Source organism: Haliaeetus leucocephalus, unplaced genomic scaffold (assembly GCF_000737465.1).
Source record: "Haliaeetus leucocephalus isolate CR32 unplaced genomic scaffold, Haliaeetus_leucocephalus-4.0 Scaffold450, whole genome shotgun sequence".
Classification (NCBI taxonomy): Eukaryota; Metazoa; Chordata; class Aves; order Accipitriformes; family Accipitridae; genus Haliaeetus; species Haliaeetus leucocephalus.
The window spans coordinates 3135542-3149022 of record NW_010972886.1 but is presented as its reverse complement, the minus strand read 5'-3'; the positions used below and the strand labels follow the sequence as shown (position 1 = coordinate 3149022).

General features: G+C 37.8%; 1 protein-coding gene across 1 annotated transcript in view; it reads right to left on the bottom strand.

Moving 5' to 3' along the window:
- Positions 1-1079: 1079 nt before the first annotated feature.
- The window catches only part of MAP3K5 (mitogen-activated protein kinase kinase kinase 5), a 107578-nt gene continuing 95176 nt past the window's right edge, over positions 1080-13481 (bottom strand). Inside the window, exons 25-30 of the mRNA XM_010574640.1 lie at positions 9891-9996; positions 7278-7521; positions 4339-4451; positions 3334-3446; positions 2582-2658; positions 1080-1745 (exon numbers count right to left, since the gene is read on the bottom strand). Of these exons, the coding sequence (XP_010572942.1) occupies positions 1685-1745; positions 2582-2658; positions 3334-3446; positions 4339-4451; positions 7278-7521; positions 9891-9996 (714 nt within the window). The 3' untranslated portion in view covers positions 1080-1684. The remainder of the gene's footprint in view (positions 1746-2581; positions 2659-3333; positions 3447-4338; positions 4452-7277; positions 7522-9890; positions 9997-13481) is intronic.

Sequence of the window (13481 nt, the reverse complement as noted above, 5' to 3'; positions counted from 1 at the left end):
TGTAGTCACAGTGTGATATAGGATCATGTTTCACACAAAAATCAAATTAGGGGAGTTAATTGTCCTAGGGTCACTTTTCCACATATAGAGTTTTTTAGTTGCTTTGGGTTTTGCAAGTCAACCTCCATCACTGGTCTTTCCAGTGCTTAGAACTACCTTGAAAGTGTAGTGTTTTCTGCTGTAACAGCAGTAGAAACTGCTAAGCAGTAGCTACGTTTCTCCTGAAATGTAGTTATGGTTTTGGAATGAGTTCAATCCATCTGTGCTCAAACCTCAGTGGAACCATCTTCAGAGTAAAAAAAATCTGATTAAATAATTTTAATCTACTATTCTTTGTTTAGTCCAATGTTTTTATACATAATTATTGGGTTTTAATCAGCAAAAATTACTACATACATGTTAGGACAACATGTTTATGTTTAGAAAAAATATTTAATTTTCTTTGGAAATACTTGCCAGACCTGAAAAATTCAGGGCATAAGCTGTTCGCTGATTACCAAGGCTTATAAAGAAAGAAGCAGCTTCTTGTCCAGGCAAGTCTTACACACAATGGAATTTTTTGCACCTGCCCCATAAGAATCTAATGATGCCCAGTGCTAGAATGCTGGAATGACAATGACAATGGATAAACAAGGAAGATCCACTATCCTTTTTCATTCTATGTGAGAAAAGACATTGTGCATAAACAAAAGCAGAAGAAAACAACAGGCCACAAGTCAGACTATTCAGTGGATGGAGGCAGGACATTCATTTCTCAAGTCAAGTCGAGTGCCCAGAGAAGAATTTTGTTTGGCCCTGGATTGTCAGTATGGGAATTAGACTGAACAGGAAAACTGAGAAAATAGTCAATGCTATGATTATCAAACTCAAATCACAGTAACTTTAACGTGTCAGAAACGTTCCCTTAATACTCAGTATGACTTTTTTTCTTCTTTTTTATTCCAAAATTTTCCAGTTCTACACCTTTATTATTTCAAAAGTCTACAAATATAGGAAAAAGTCAGTCTTAGGTTCTTTTTATTTTCAACTGTGTATGTCAGAGATAGCTTTAGAACAAGCTAACATTACTGTGGTTCAGGTGTATGCAACTGGTACAGTTCAGTAGTACGTGAACAACTCTAAAACAAATGCACCATAGAACTTAAATTACCAAAAATAAACAATATTAAACTATGTAGGGCAGTAGGTAAAAACAATTACCTTTAGATCTTGCACACTAACAGAAAAATATCTAATTACGATTGAAATTATGGAGTTCTACTACAGATTATTGAGATATATTACAAATAAAAAGAAACATGAGAAGTTGTTGTCACATTTGGGTTTTCTTCCAGTGATGTACAGTCACATGAAATCTTACATCAGTTTTTCATGAAATTAACATCTGGTTACTTTAACTACAATATTTCTTGAGCTTATAATGGGTTTTTTTTGTGTGTGTGTGTGGTTTTTTTTTTTTAATTTTTGAAAAACTTGCATGTAAAAACAAAGTAAAATAATGTTGCAGGTTGTTTACAGATTCTTTATGGATTATAGGATTAAAAGCAGTCAGGAAGCTGCAGTGTTTTTAACATTGGTAAACAAATACTGGATTAAAGTGCAACAGTCCTTCTGACAGCACACCTGCTCTGTGCTGAAAGGAAATCTTTTCCTCTCTGCAGAGAAGCGACAAAAAATTTCAGTGTCAGGCATGTTTCTCTCGAAAGTCAGTGATGGCCTTCCACAGCGTGCATAGCATTCCTCCTCTGTAAAGAAAAATCATAAAGATGCTCAGGTACAAAGATACTCTCTAGCCTGAAAGCATTCCAATTTAGGTGCCTTCTGACTTCCTTGCTCTGGTTTTGACCAGTGAAATTCAGTGGGAAGGCTGATCAAAGGTGAAATTCAACATGCACGCAATACTCAAATAGAGAACAGAGTCCTTTTCTGATTACAGTACTGGGCAATCTTTCCACTTTTCAGATGCCTGCTGTTTGGAATTCAGACTTCTGGTCCAAAGGACCTGCATAACCCACAGCAGGCTGTCAACATTATGAAAGTGTAGATTCTGAAAAAAAAAATCTTAACACCTGCCTTTTTTTTTTTTTTTAATTTTTATTTAGTTATTTATTTTTAAACTGACTGGGCACACATACAGTGTTTGGTAACTTCTGCTCTCTACTTAAACATGGTTCTGCAGTGACCCACGCACCTGGCATGATTAGGTGAAATCCAGAGTTAGTTGCAGTCCATGAGTATTATTTTCGAAGTTTGATGATGATGATAAACTACAGAAAGTTTTCCTATCTCTACTTTTTTAAATAAAAGCAAGACTTTAATGTGATATCCAGTGTCTCCAGGTATAAGGTAAAACATTTACTTTAAAATTTTCCCTTTGCTTGCTTTTAATAGAAAAGCTTATTTTAAAATAATTTAAACAGTATCAGCTGTTTATCAGGAATGCATCAGTATACAAAGACATACTGGAAAGTGTTACTTATTTTAAATTAACACTGCACAATCCAATAAATTGAGACTTAGTTCTCTTGTAACAAAACACAACTCCTGCTCAGCACAGTTAGTGTAACTGAAGAAGCATTACCTCAGTCTCAAACATTTCAGATCATCTCGTGTAACATAGCAGAGAACATCCATTAATGTATAGTCTTCAGCCAAGAACTACAAAAAGAAGTTAAAATGAACGTTTTGTTAGAAATATAATCTAACTTTCTAAGCTTTATATACCATGTGCCCTTAAAAATACAGGTTTAGAAGAAACCTAAAATTGGGCCAAAATGTGATACATGTAACAGATTAATCCACATTGTTTCTAGAAATACAGTGAAACTTCTTTTTTTTTTTTTTTTTTTTACTTTTGAGGAACCTTTGATGTGATCTGTAGGAGTGATAACTACGTGCAGGTTTTCGTAAGTCAGCTGAAATTCTGAGATGCTCAACACCTCTAAAATTATATAATTTGCTGCAGAGCAGACTAATCTACTTCAGGAGATTTCACTTCAACATAGCTAGCTAAGGGTGAACATGTACCCTGCATCCAGGGTATAATTGGCAGGAACTGCTGCAATGTGTAAAGACACTGAAAAATTATGAACCAAAGCAATACTGTCTATTTACCAGGACATTTTATTCCCTTATTCCTAATCAGATACAGGAATTATTAACAATACTGTATTTGTGTGAAGGCCTTCATATTCATGGCTTTTTCCTATCTTCTGAAAACAAATTTATCTCTTAAAATGCGCTAAAGTAATTAAAAAGCTTTAGTATCTTCTTGCATTGAGTCACAAAACCAATATTGCAACTGTATCAAAGAGTGAACAGAATCATTGCTACCTTGTTTATTGTGGCCTCATCAGCTCCTTGAACGCTCAGCCAGTTTACCAGATCAGGATCTTCAGTTCCCGTGCCAGTGGAATGACGATGACAGACAGACAATCCAGGAATATCTAGAACAAGCATTTTTGAGAAAAGGTTTTGTGTTGCCAAAACAACCTCTTGTTATTTTTGAATGCTGAAGAACTTTCTTCAGTGAACTTTCCCTTCAACCTTAGAATGCCAGTATCCCCATAAATGAAGTGTCAATTTCCAAAGCACACAATTACAGTTTATAGACAGTTATACACCAATTACTCTACTTGGTTAGGGGTACAGTTAAAATAGTGTGAACACTGATACAGATACATTTTCTATCCTCTTTGGAAAATGACTTTACTAGTAGGAGGCACATCAATTTCACTGTAACTGTTTCTACACTGACATTGTTGCATCAATTTAAACTGTTCAGCATAACTCATATGATTGGTGCGTAGGCAATGCCTTAGACTGAGAATCAGCTGCATTTGGAAAGCAACACTTCTTTGAAGCACATGACATGGAAACATCAAACTGCATTAGCACTTCCATCTTCTTCAGGGCAGATACGTATCAAACTCAACTTCCCTCAGTAAGCTTTAAGTTGTATTTACATCTCACCAATTAGATCCTCTTGAACTTTCAGGGTAACAACTGGAACAGTCCATAATTCAGGGAACACATATCTAAACATACTAGATTATCCTCTTTAGAAATAATATTTATTCTGTAGGATATGAGCCTTGTACTCTTCCATATAATCACAATCAAAAATATTTAAATCATACCATTGCTTGTACTGTGATTAAGAAATTCAGTAATTTGTCTCCACAACACAGATTCTTACTTCAAAGCAAACCCTACCAGAAGCAGCATAATAAAGCTCCTTTGCTGAGACTGGCTCAATAAAAAGAACAGAAGTTCAGCTGCCACTGTCTTCATCTGTAGCCAGCATAAAACTTTTCCTTGAAAATTATTCTCACTTACCTATTGGCTGTGACCTAAGCCGTAGGTTTCTGATCTCTTGATCTTTTTCTTCTATAGCTTGATGTAAGAGGACTTGAAATTCTCTCTCCTTTTGAACTAACTCCTCCAATAACCTGTGAAGTAACAGGAAGGAAGCACACATTTCCTTAAGTAGTTTCAAATTTTCAGGACAGCAAAGATCTTGGTACACTTAAACTGGAATTTTCTTGACAGAGACAAGGGTAGCTGCCTTCAGCTTTCATAGGAATATCCTCTCAGTATAGATTTATTATGACCTATATCAAGATATAAACATTCACTGGTTCCTAAAGCTATAGCTCTTAAAAAAAAAAAAAGCCCCAAACACACCAGCCTCCATATACACATCCACCCACTGATCAGGTGGTATGGTACAGAATTTCAGTGAAATTTCTACAGCCAAAATTCTGTTTTAAACAAAACTGTGTAACCAAGAAGAACAAATACCAAAGCGTTTCATAAACCAAAGGCTAAACTTTGTGACATAATCCTTTGTAAGGAAAAAAGCCCCTTCACATCTCTCCAGCAGACATTTTCAAAGGTATGGCAAGGGTGGACCTGTGATGAAAATGTGGTGAAAACTTATGGTTGCATTTCTTAAATGGGGAATAATACATTCTCATCCACACAAGGACTGTCCCTTCCTTACATACTAGGCACTTTGTGCCTACCCTTCTATGCTATATGAAGAGTGAGAAAAGAGGAGGCAAAATACCTTGTGTCCTCTCCTAAGCAATTACTTTTGAGAATGTCAAGCAGAAGCAAATTGGAACCTATGTTTGACTTCCTTCATAACACAAACACAGAGAGAAACCCAGAGAGATTCAGTGGTCAGCACCTTTCAAACTGATCAAAGGAAAATAATCAGAACACAATGGAAAATTAGTATGTGAAACTGCTGCAATTTGTTATTTTAGAAAAGTGTTTTAGTAAAAAGGAGGACTTGTGAACAGTATGTATTCAGGAACTTGGTCAGAAAAAAACTCGACATGGAAAACACACTTAGAAACTTATCACTGACTTCTGAGTCTTAGGAAGTTCTGCCTTGAAAGAACTGCAGCACCTTCATCCCTTTCTTGAAGCCCTTGTCAGCCTGACAACTATGCAATAAATGTTCCATTTTAGTATGATTTTGTTTCCTTTTTTCTTTCTTTTTTTTTTTTTAAATTTTATTTATTTATTTATACCAGTTGAGCACTGCAACTTTTTTCTGGGACACAGAAGGATAGGGACATTCTGGAATTCAACTAGAGAACGTGCCACAAAAGCATCTTACGTGTCTTTGCACAGAATTAAACTGCATCCCATACCATTGCTTTGTAAAAACAACCTAGCCCTACTTTTAGATTGCATGCAGGCCTACCAGCAGCATAGCTGCATTTGAGTGCTTCCGCACCTAAGCTAACAATTCTTAACAAGTCCACCCTGCATGTGAACAGAGCTGCTTTGTGCCTCTACACACCCCCACAGCTTGGTTAATCTTGGTGCAGATATATATTCTGTCCAGACAGGTGTGCAGTCACTTTTCAGTTAATTTATTCCTCCTCTAACCATTCTGGTTGAAAAAGGCCTTCAGGGCCAATAAAATAATCAACTATTTTCTCTTGATAACTGCTTGCTGCTTATGCCAATAAAGCCTTAATTAATACTTAAACAACTGTCCTTATTATTTACCTCAAAATTTCTGCATGAATGACAGGGTGTGGTTATTTGGCCAAAGGCTTTGCATTTGAGAAATTTACAAAAGCAAAGTGCTAGAAAACAGTATGTGTACAAATTGATTGCTTCTGATGCTACTCCCCATCATAAACTTGGGAAGTAAAGTGAGCCAATCTAAATTATTTATGTATTTATTTAAGTGTATGATAAGGCAATCAAAATATTTCTCAGTGGTCATCACAAGCAAAAAATAAATTGTAACATAAGAACTCAAAAATACTGGTACTTTATTAAGAACAGTTTGGTCTAATGAATTACTCTATGGCAAAATTCTTGGACACATTTACAAGTAAAGTGCAATTTAACATTTTAATTTAAATTAGAACAATAACTACAAAGAATGTACTAGCAGCATAACAGTTGTCTTACTGAAGACGTTCTTCTTTCAAAGTCATGTTCAAAATTTACTGAGGTCAGTAGGAAATCCAATGTCATAAATCAGATGCTGCAAAAGCTAAAATATCTACTTTAAACAGATTATCTAGTATATTTTAATGAAAAGAAAACAAAATATATAGAAGATTATTTGGATAAAATAATGGAGACACATTTGTCTCTGACATTTCCTAAACAAACAAAACCCCCACTTCTCAGGTTTAAAGTAGAATATGTATATTTCTGAAAAAATCCAATATCCAAATCTCTGGCTTATTTCTTCTTTTAAACAACACACCTATTTTTCCCATCTTTCTCTGATGAACACAATTTATTTAATTAAAAGGTAGTGCATGCTGGTAAGCACAGATTCTGCTACAGTGAATTGTGTGCACAAAACAAGTCTGAAGCAGTTTCCTTGTAGAGTTCACATGTGGCTGTCAACTAGCTTGAGTTCATTCCCCAAGAAGAACTATAGAAAAGAACAGTAAGTTCTGCCTTAATGGAAACAAAACATAACAGCATTCACCAGCCATACACAGCATATGAAGGAGAGAAAAAGCAGAAGCTTGGCAGAAAGCTCAACTTTTTCAGACCTTCCTTGAAAGGGCACCTGAAAACAAGACTGACCTTAACTTGCATCAGTATTGTTTTGAAATGAATAAAAGTGATCAGTCACAGCTAAACAATGACCATCATTTAAATGAACAGCTTGCAGTACTATGGAATTTTGATACTGTCACTAGTATTCTAGCACATGTATTTTAAAAGAAAAAACAATACATACTGTCACAAGTAGGCTAGTGTCTCCTGATGTCCAGACTTACCTGTTTGTCTCTAATTTTAGCCGCCCCAGCTGGACACTCAGTGATCTGTGAGCAGCCTGGGAGTCATGAGATACCGTAGAGCTGAGTGTGCTTACACCTGAGGTAGCTACTGCATCTTCCATGACAATGCAAGGCTGTTGGATAGTTTGATTCTGAGGCTGTTCATCTTGATCTTCTTCAACTTCTACATCATCCTGATCTGCTGTATCACTTTCAGATGCAAGACTAAAATGTGGCCTCAATTCTATCAGTAACATTAAAATATAAGCACAAGAAAAAACATTAAAGATGTTAAAAATTAGTTAAACACTAAAACGAAAGCAGACCTAAGTGACTATTTACAGATCATCCTACAGCTTTGGTTAAACCAGACCTGAAATTTCTGTAGCAGGAGAACAAATGATATTATCTAGCAGTTTAAGAACACTCAGACCATAACAGCATCTTCATTTATGCTAATTATTATTCAGCCTATTGAATGTTCAAAAGCTCTAAAAACCAAAAATCTGGATGAATAGGATTCCAGATTTGGCCAGCATTTCATGTCAAATTGTGCTGAAGTACTACGTGCAGCAGAAATACTTTCTTTTGCTTAATTCCATTCTCAATGGTTTGTAGTTTCTTATGTGTCTGACCTGAAATGTTTTATTAAACAAATAACCATTATTTCTTTTATATCCAGATATTTTTGTTGTTGCTATTCTAGCATATTAAGCATTCTCTCATTATAAGAATACCGTGTTTACTAAAAAATTGTGTCCAAAGATATAGAGAGAAAATAACAAACAAACCCCTCTCCTGACAATTAAAAGTAGCACACTTCCCTTCTCCCTATCTGAGAGAAGACTGCCTATTTTGTAATGATGTACATCCACAAAATTGTAGACACAAAGCTATACGTGTACTCTGGTTTCTGTTATTCCATTTAAACTACCTACCAGAGCTTGCCAGGTATGTAAGATATGTACCCAAGATCTTATACTCCTACACAACCTATTACTGCAACAACATCTGTTTGTTAATTCTAACCATTTAATATAAATTTTCCTTCCTTCCTTCCTTCAATTGTGGCTTCTTACTGCTGAGCACTCCCTTTAGTCTCCTCATCAAAACATCTTTTTTTCTGAATCACACTTGGGTTTTGTACGTTTTTGCCCTTTCTGCTGAAGAACTAACAAGTCCCTTCTTTACAAAAGGGAGATTCGTTCCTTGATCCATTACATCTCTTCATTTCAAGAGAAATACATACCTTTTTCAAGGCTGAACATACTAAGACCAACAGAGCTGTGCTTCCTCTAAATTCAAGAAAGCAGATTTATTACATAGCAGTTGCCCAAATATTGCTAGGCAAATAAGTCTGAATTTGCTTTGAACTTCTGCATCATGCTAATAAGAACAGAAGTTCATTTTGCCGTTGTTCACCACTAGGCAGTGTAACTATACATCATCTGCTTTGTACCACTCCTAAAACATCCCATAACTTTTTTAAAAAGTGTTAAGGCCAGAGATAAATCTTCACATCATTCAGGGCCGGGGAGGGCGGGGAAGTCAGAGAAAGGCAAGGGGAAGCAGTCAGAAGTAGGGTAAGGCAATTAGGGAAGAGGCAGATGATCAGTGCCCAAAAGCTACTAGGGCACAGAGGCTTTTGTTTAAGCTTGACCATGTACAATTGATGCTGATACTGAGCTGTATGGGGAAGAAGAGACTATTAAGGAGGAATTCTACAGTACTCCTATTATACAGAAATAAAGTATATGCCTGTTAAAGGTGTTCGATTCTAATCAAAAGACAGATTTTCCTTAGGACTTGAAAGTAACACAGAAACCTTATTTATGCCTTGCTGGTTGTGCTGGGGATATGGAAAATACTAAGGAGAACAGGAAGAGCTGTAACTGTTGGAATTTCCAGATCTCCTTGTTGATAATTTAAGACTTAACCCACCACAGAAAACAGGAACGTAAGTATTCTGACTTCAGACTTAAAGCATTAAATCATATATTTGAAAATTTCACCATTAATTCCAGTGTAGAGAATAGGGGAATCGCAAGCTTAAAAGTTAAGAAGCAGCAGAGAAACTAACTCTGGAAATACATAGAGTAATAACAGAATTGGCTACAGTTTCTCCTACACAGACTCCTTCCCTCAGCTAAGCCATGCATTCTACTTCCACAACATTTAAAATACAATATTCAAACTGCAGACACTGCAGATTTTTTTTTTCTTTTTGCTTTAGACAGCTTCTGATCAGGAGCCAGAGAAACTTTCAAGTGCTCCAAAAAGCAGGTCTTTAATCTACACTTTGTAAAACACCTTCCAAAATCGGCATGTGTTGGCAAGCAGCCTGTCCTTTGAATTTCAAGAGGCAGCACTGTGCACCTCAAAAACTGCTCACTGTGCTGCAGAATTGTTTAGATTACACATCTTGGAAAGGTACTTTCCAAAATAACACGGGCAATACACTGATTAGTTTTTGAGTTGCAAAACAGACAAGTGAACAGGAAAAAGGCCACTGCTGGTTTCGAAACCTTAAGTGAAGCATCATAATTACAGCTCTAAAGCACATTTAAAGAGATCAGCTAATGAATATTTGCTGAGTATTAAGAAATTACTCACCTGGGACCAGAATAGTAATAGCAGTCTGCACAGCTTTTCGGATTATGCTGTCCAATGCAAACATCCAATGTGGCTTGATATTATGATTTCGGAGAACTTTATTGACCTAGCAACACAGAATTCAGTTCAGGTATTATATCCCGCACCCAACTTTGTAATATATGTCAGCATTATATAAAGTGTTTGAACTTATAGATGCTGTATCAAAACAGGCAATTAAAACTATTTCATGTTGTCATTAAATGAAGACAATAACAACATTGCCAACTTTCACTGTTTTATTATAAGTTGTACAACATTTTGTATTTTTTATCAAGTTCTAGTTCCTGTGCTAGGTGATTTTTGATAATTGTGATACTGAAGTTTATTTAACCTTCACGGGTATGGAGATAAACTTAAAAAGAATGTGAGCAAGACAAATACCAAGGACGATATTATGAAAGGCTTGTAATTTAAGCTAATTAATCTTGGGGGTTTTTTGGCATCATTTTCACTGCTTGCTCTGAGAAATACTTACCTATTTTAAAGTACAATTGTAGGAAATATCAAAGAACTAATGTAATGCTGCTCCTTCTTGATTTAGAAAATAGTTAGTTAACCTTAGTTTAAATAGTCAGGGATCTTCATTTGTATGCTGTACCATTTTCTCTTTCCTTCTACTTTTTACTTTGTACAATCAGATAGTTTCTTACACTGGGTTGCTCCTAATTGCCTACAGGGCTGCTTTTAGACTGCTTTAAACCATATTCCTAGGTGCCTCTATGGATGCTCCATGCCACTTGCAAGAATGTCTCTACCTTGGGGGAATTGTTTTTCAACTCCCAGATGACAGGGAAGAAGCAGATGGGGTGACAGTGCTAGAAGGAAATGCCTAGCCACAGTAACTGGCAATAGCACAAAACAGACTCGGTGCTGTTTTCCAGGCACAGAAGCAGCCCAAAGCAACAGATTCTGTAGGACTTGAGAAGTTGTAGGAAGGAACAAATATAACTGTATTTAGAGAGGTTACTCAAAGCCTTATAAAAAAAGTAGCAACTAGTGCTTACTAAAAATGTGTCAAGAAGATACTTCACTCTTAGGTCTTTCTAAAAAAGGGGTTAGTTCAATTTTCTCACATTGTGATAACCTCTCTGCAAAAAGTGACTGAAGTTACACAAATGATGCCTTCAGAAGATGTGTAAAAGTTAATAAATGTTACTAATCATTATTTTCACTGCCCCAAAGCAACAGCATTCAGTAATACAGTAATTTATGTAGTACCTGTACTCGGTTTGGCTGGAATGGAGTTAATTTTCTTCACAGCAGCCCATCTGGTGCTATGTTTCAGACTGGTGACTAAAACAGCCTTGATAACACACCCATGTTTTAGCTATTGCCGAGCAGAGCTTACACAGCGTCAAGGCCTTCTCTGTTTCTTATGCTGCCCTACCAGCGAGCAGGCTGGGGGGTGGACTAAAGGCTGGAAGGGACATGGCTGGCACAGGTGACTAGAACTGACCTAAGAGATATTCCCTTCCACATAATATCACGCTCACCAATAAAACTAGGGGGTTAGTTTTTCTAAAGAAGCTTTTGCTCAGGGACAGGCCGGGCATTAGTCTACGAGTGATGAGTGATTGCTTTTGCATCAGTTGTGACGTTTGTTGTTGTTTCCCCCCCGCTCTTCACTTACTAAACAGTCTTTACCTCGATCCACAAGTCTTCTCATTTTTTGCCCTTCTGATTCTCTCCCTCATCCTGCTGCAAGGGAGTGAATGAGCCACTGGGTAGGGGCTTTCCTGTACCTGCCAGCCACAGTCAACCCACCACAGTACCCGTCTCCTCAATTCTATTGCCAATGGCCACGAGGTGGCACTGGGACACTGCTTGGACTCGGGGAGCTGTCAGCAGCGCCAGGGGAGCCGGCCCTGGGCCTGGTACCTGGGCAGCGGCTGCCTAAGGGCCCCAAAGGCTTGCCCATGGCCCTCTGAGGCAGCACAACTCCTCTTTGCAAGCACTTCGCACCTTCCCATACTGACTCCTACCAAGACACTGACAAGTCTTTAGCTAAGTGCTAAGAACTGAAGAAGCATGCTGTAACTTTGTCAAGAACACAACAATGCACAGTAATGTGATTTAGCTATTTACATTACAGCACATAACTACTTTTTCTTGGTTGCTCCAATGAGGATGTTGTGATTATTAAACCTTGTTACCCGAGATTACCTTATTAACTCCTAAGAACAAGGGAACTACTTTCCCTCACTTTCAGCAATATCCCAATCTCTGCAGCATCGAGCTCTTGATACTGATCTGGATTTCAGTGTTCTGCTATAGAAATCTAATGCTTGACCAAAAGAATTAAGACTGGGTATATATAAAGCAGTGTTTTTCTTTGAACTTTCTGTGAGTTATCTTAGTCAAATAATAGAGAGATAGTAATGTGTGACGGTCTGACAAATTATAGCCAATGTCTCAAACATTCGTTGAAGAACTTTGGTGAAGAAAACGGCCTCTGTGAAAATGCTGGAGTTTTGTGAACAGGACAATGTGGCTGAAGGAGAGGGCCCCCCGGAGGGTGGGACCGCGCTTCTCCAAAGCCGCAAGTCCTTATCTTAAGTGACCAGGAGAAGGAGCACAGCAGCGCCTGGAGGAAGGAGGCCCCATGGAAGTTGGGACTGTGCTTCTATCTTAAGCAGTCGTGCCAGCAGAAAAAGAGAGGCAACTCTGTAATGAACCCACCCCCACCCCAAAGCTCTCCAACCGATTCCAGAGAACCCCGGGAATGGGACTGCGCATGTCGAGACCATCGACTAACACACTATAAAAGAAGGGAGAACGAGTCCTCGGCGCGCGCCCTCCGGAAGTGGATCTCTACACTGGCTGGACGAATGCTGGACCCAGGACTGGTGAAACCCTTCTCTTCTCTCTTTCTTTCTTTCTCTCATTCTCTCTCTCCCTCTTTTCCTTCTCTCTTTTCCACAGTCCCTACACCTCATCCTTTGAAACATAAACCGTTGACCAAGCCAGAGACTAGGAGTGGATCTAGCCACCCCTGGGCTCCTCTTTGAGAAGGAGTCCAGAAAGCAAGGGGGTCTGCTCTGAACCTCGTGACTCAATGGGAGGGCTCTCCTTCTGATACATTTCACGTTCCTTTTTCCATTTCATTTTTCTATACTTCCCTCCTCTTCTCAAACAGCGGCTTAATGACATGTTGCAAGGTTCATATTAACAAGTTCATGTGTACTTGGACAAAGTTAGCTAGGTTGAATAAATGTTGATTGTTGTTTGAACTCCCCTGGTGTCGTTTCACCTTAATTCTGACAAAGGAAATCCACGAACCTGAGTCGCTCCAACTTTGGGACGCGACATAATGAAAGAGACACTTATCAGTTAAAAAACAGCAACTTGTAATGATGCAGGTAACAGAAGAGGGTGAAATTTTTACTGAAATAACATGAGTCATGCAATTACCACTGAACAACCAATGCCCAGCAACATCTCTATCAGAAAACCAACCCAGATATTTGTACTTTTCCCCCCTCAATTTTTTTCTTGACCTCGTATGTTTGTTTTTTCTTCCAAGTGTCAAAACAGTATTAATATGAGGCT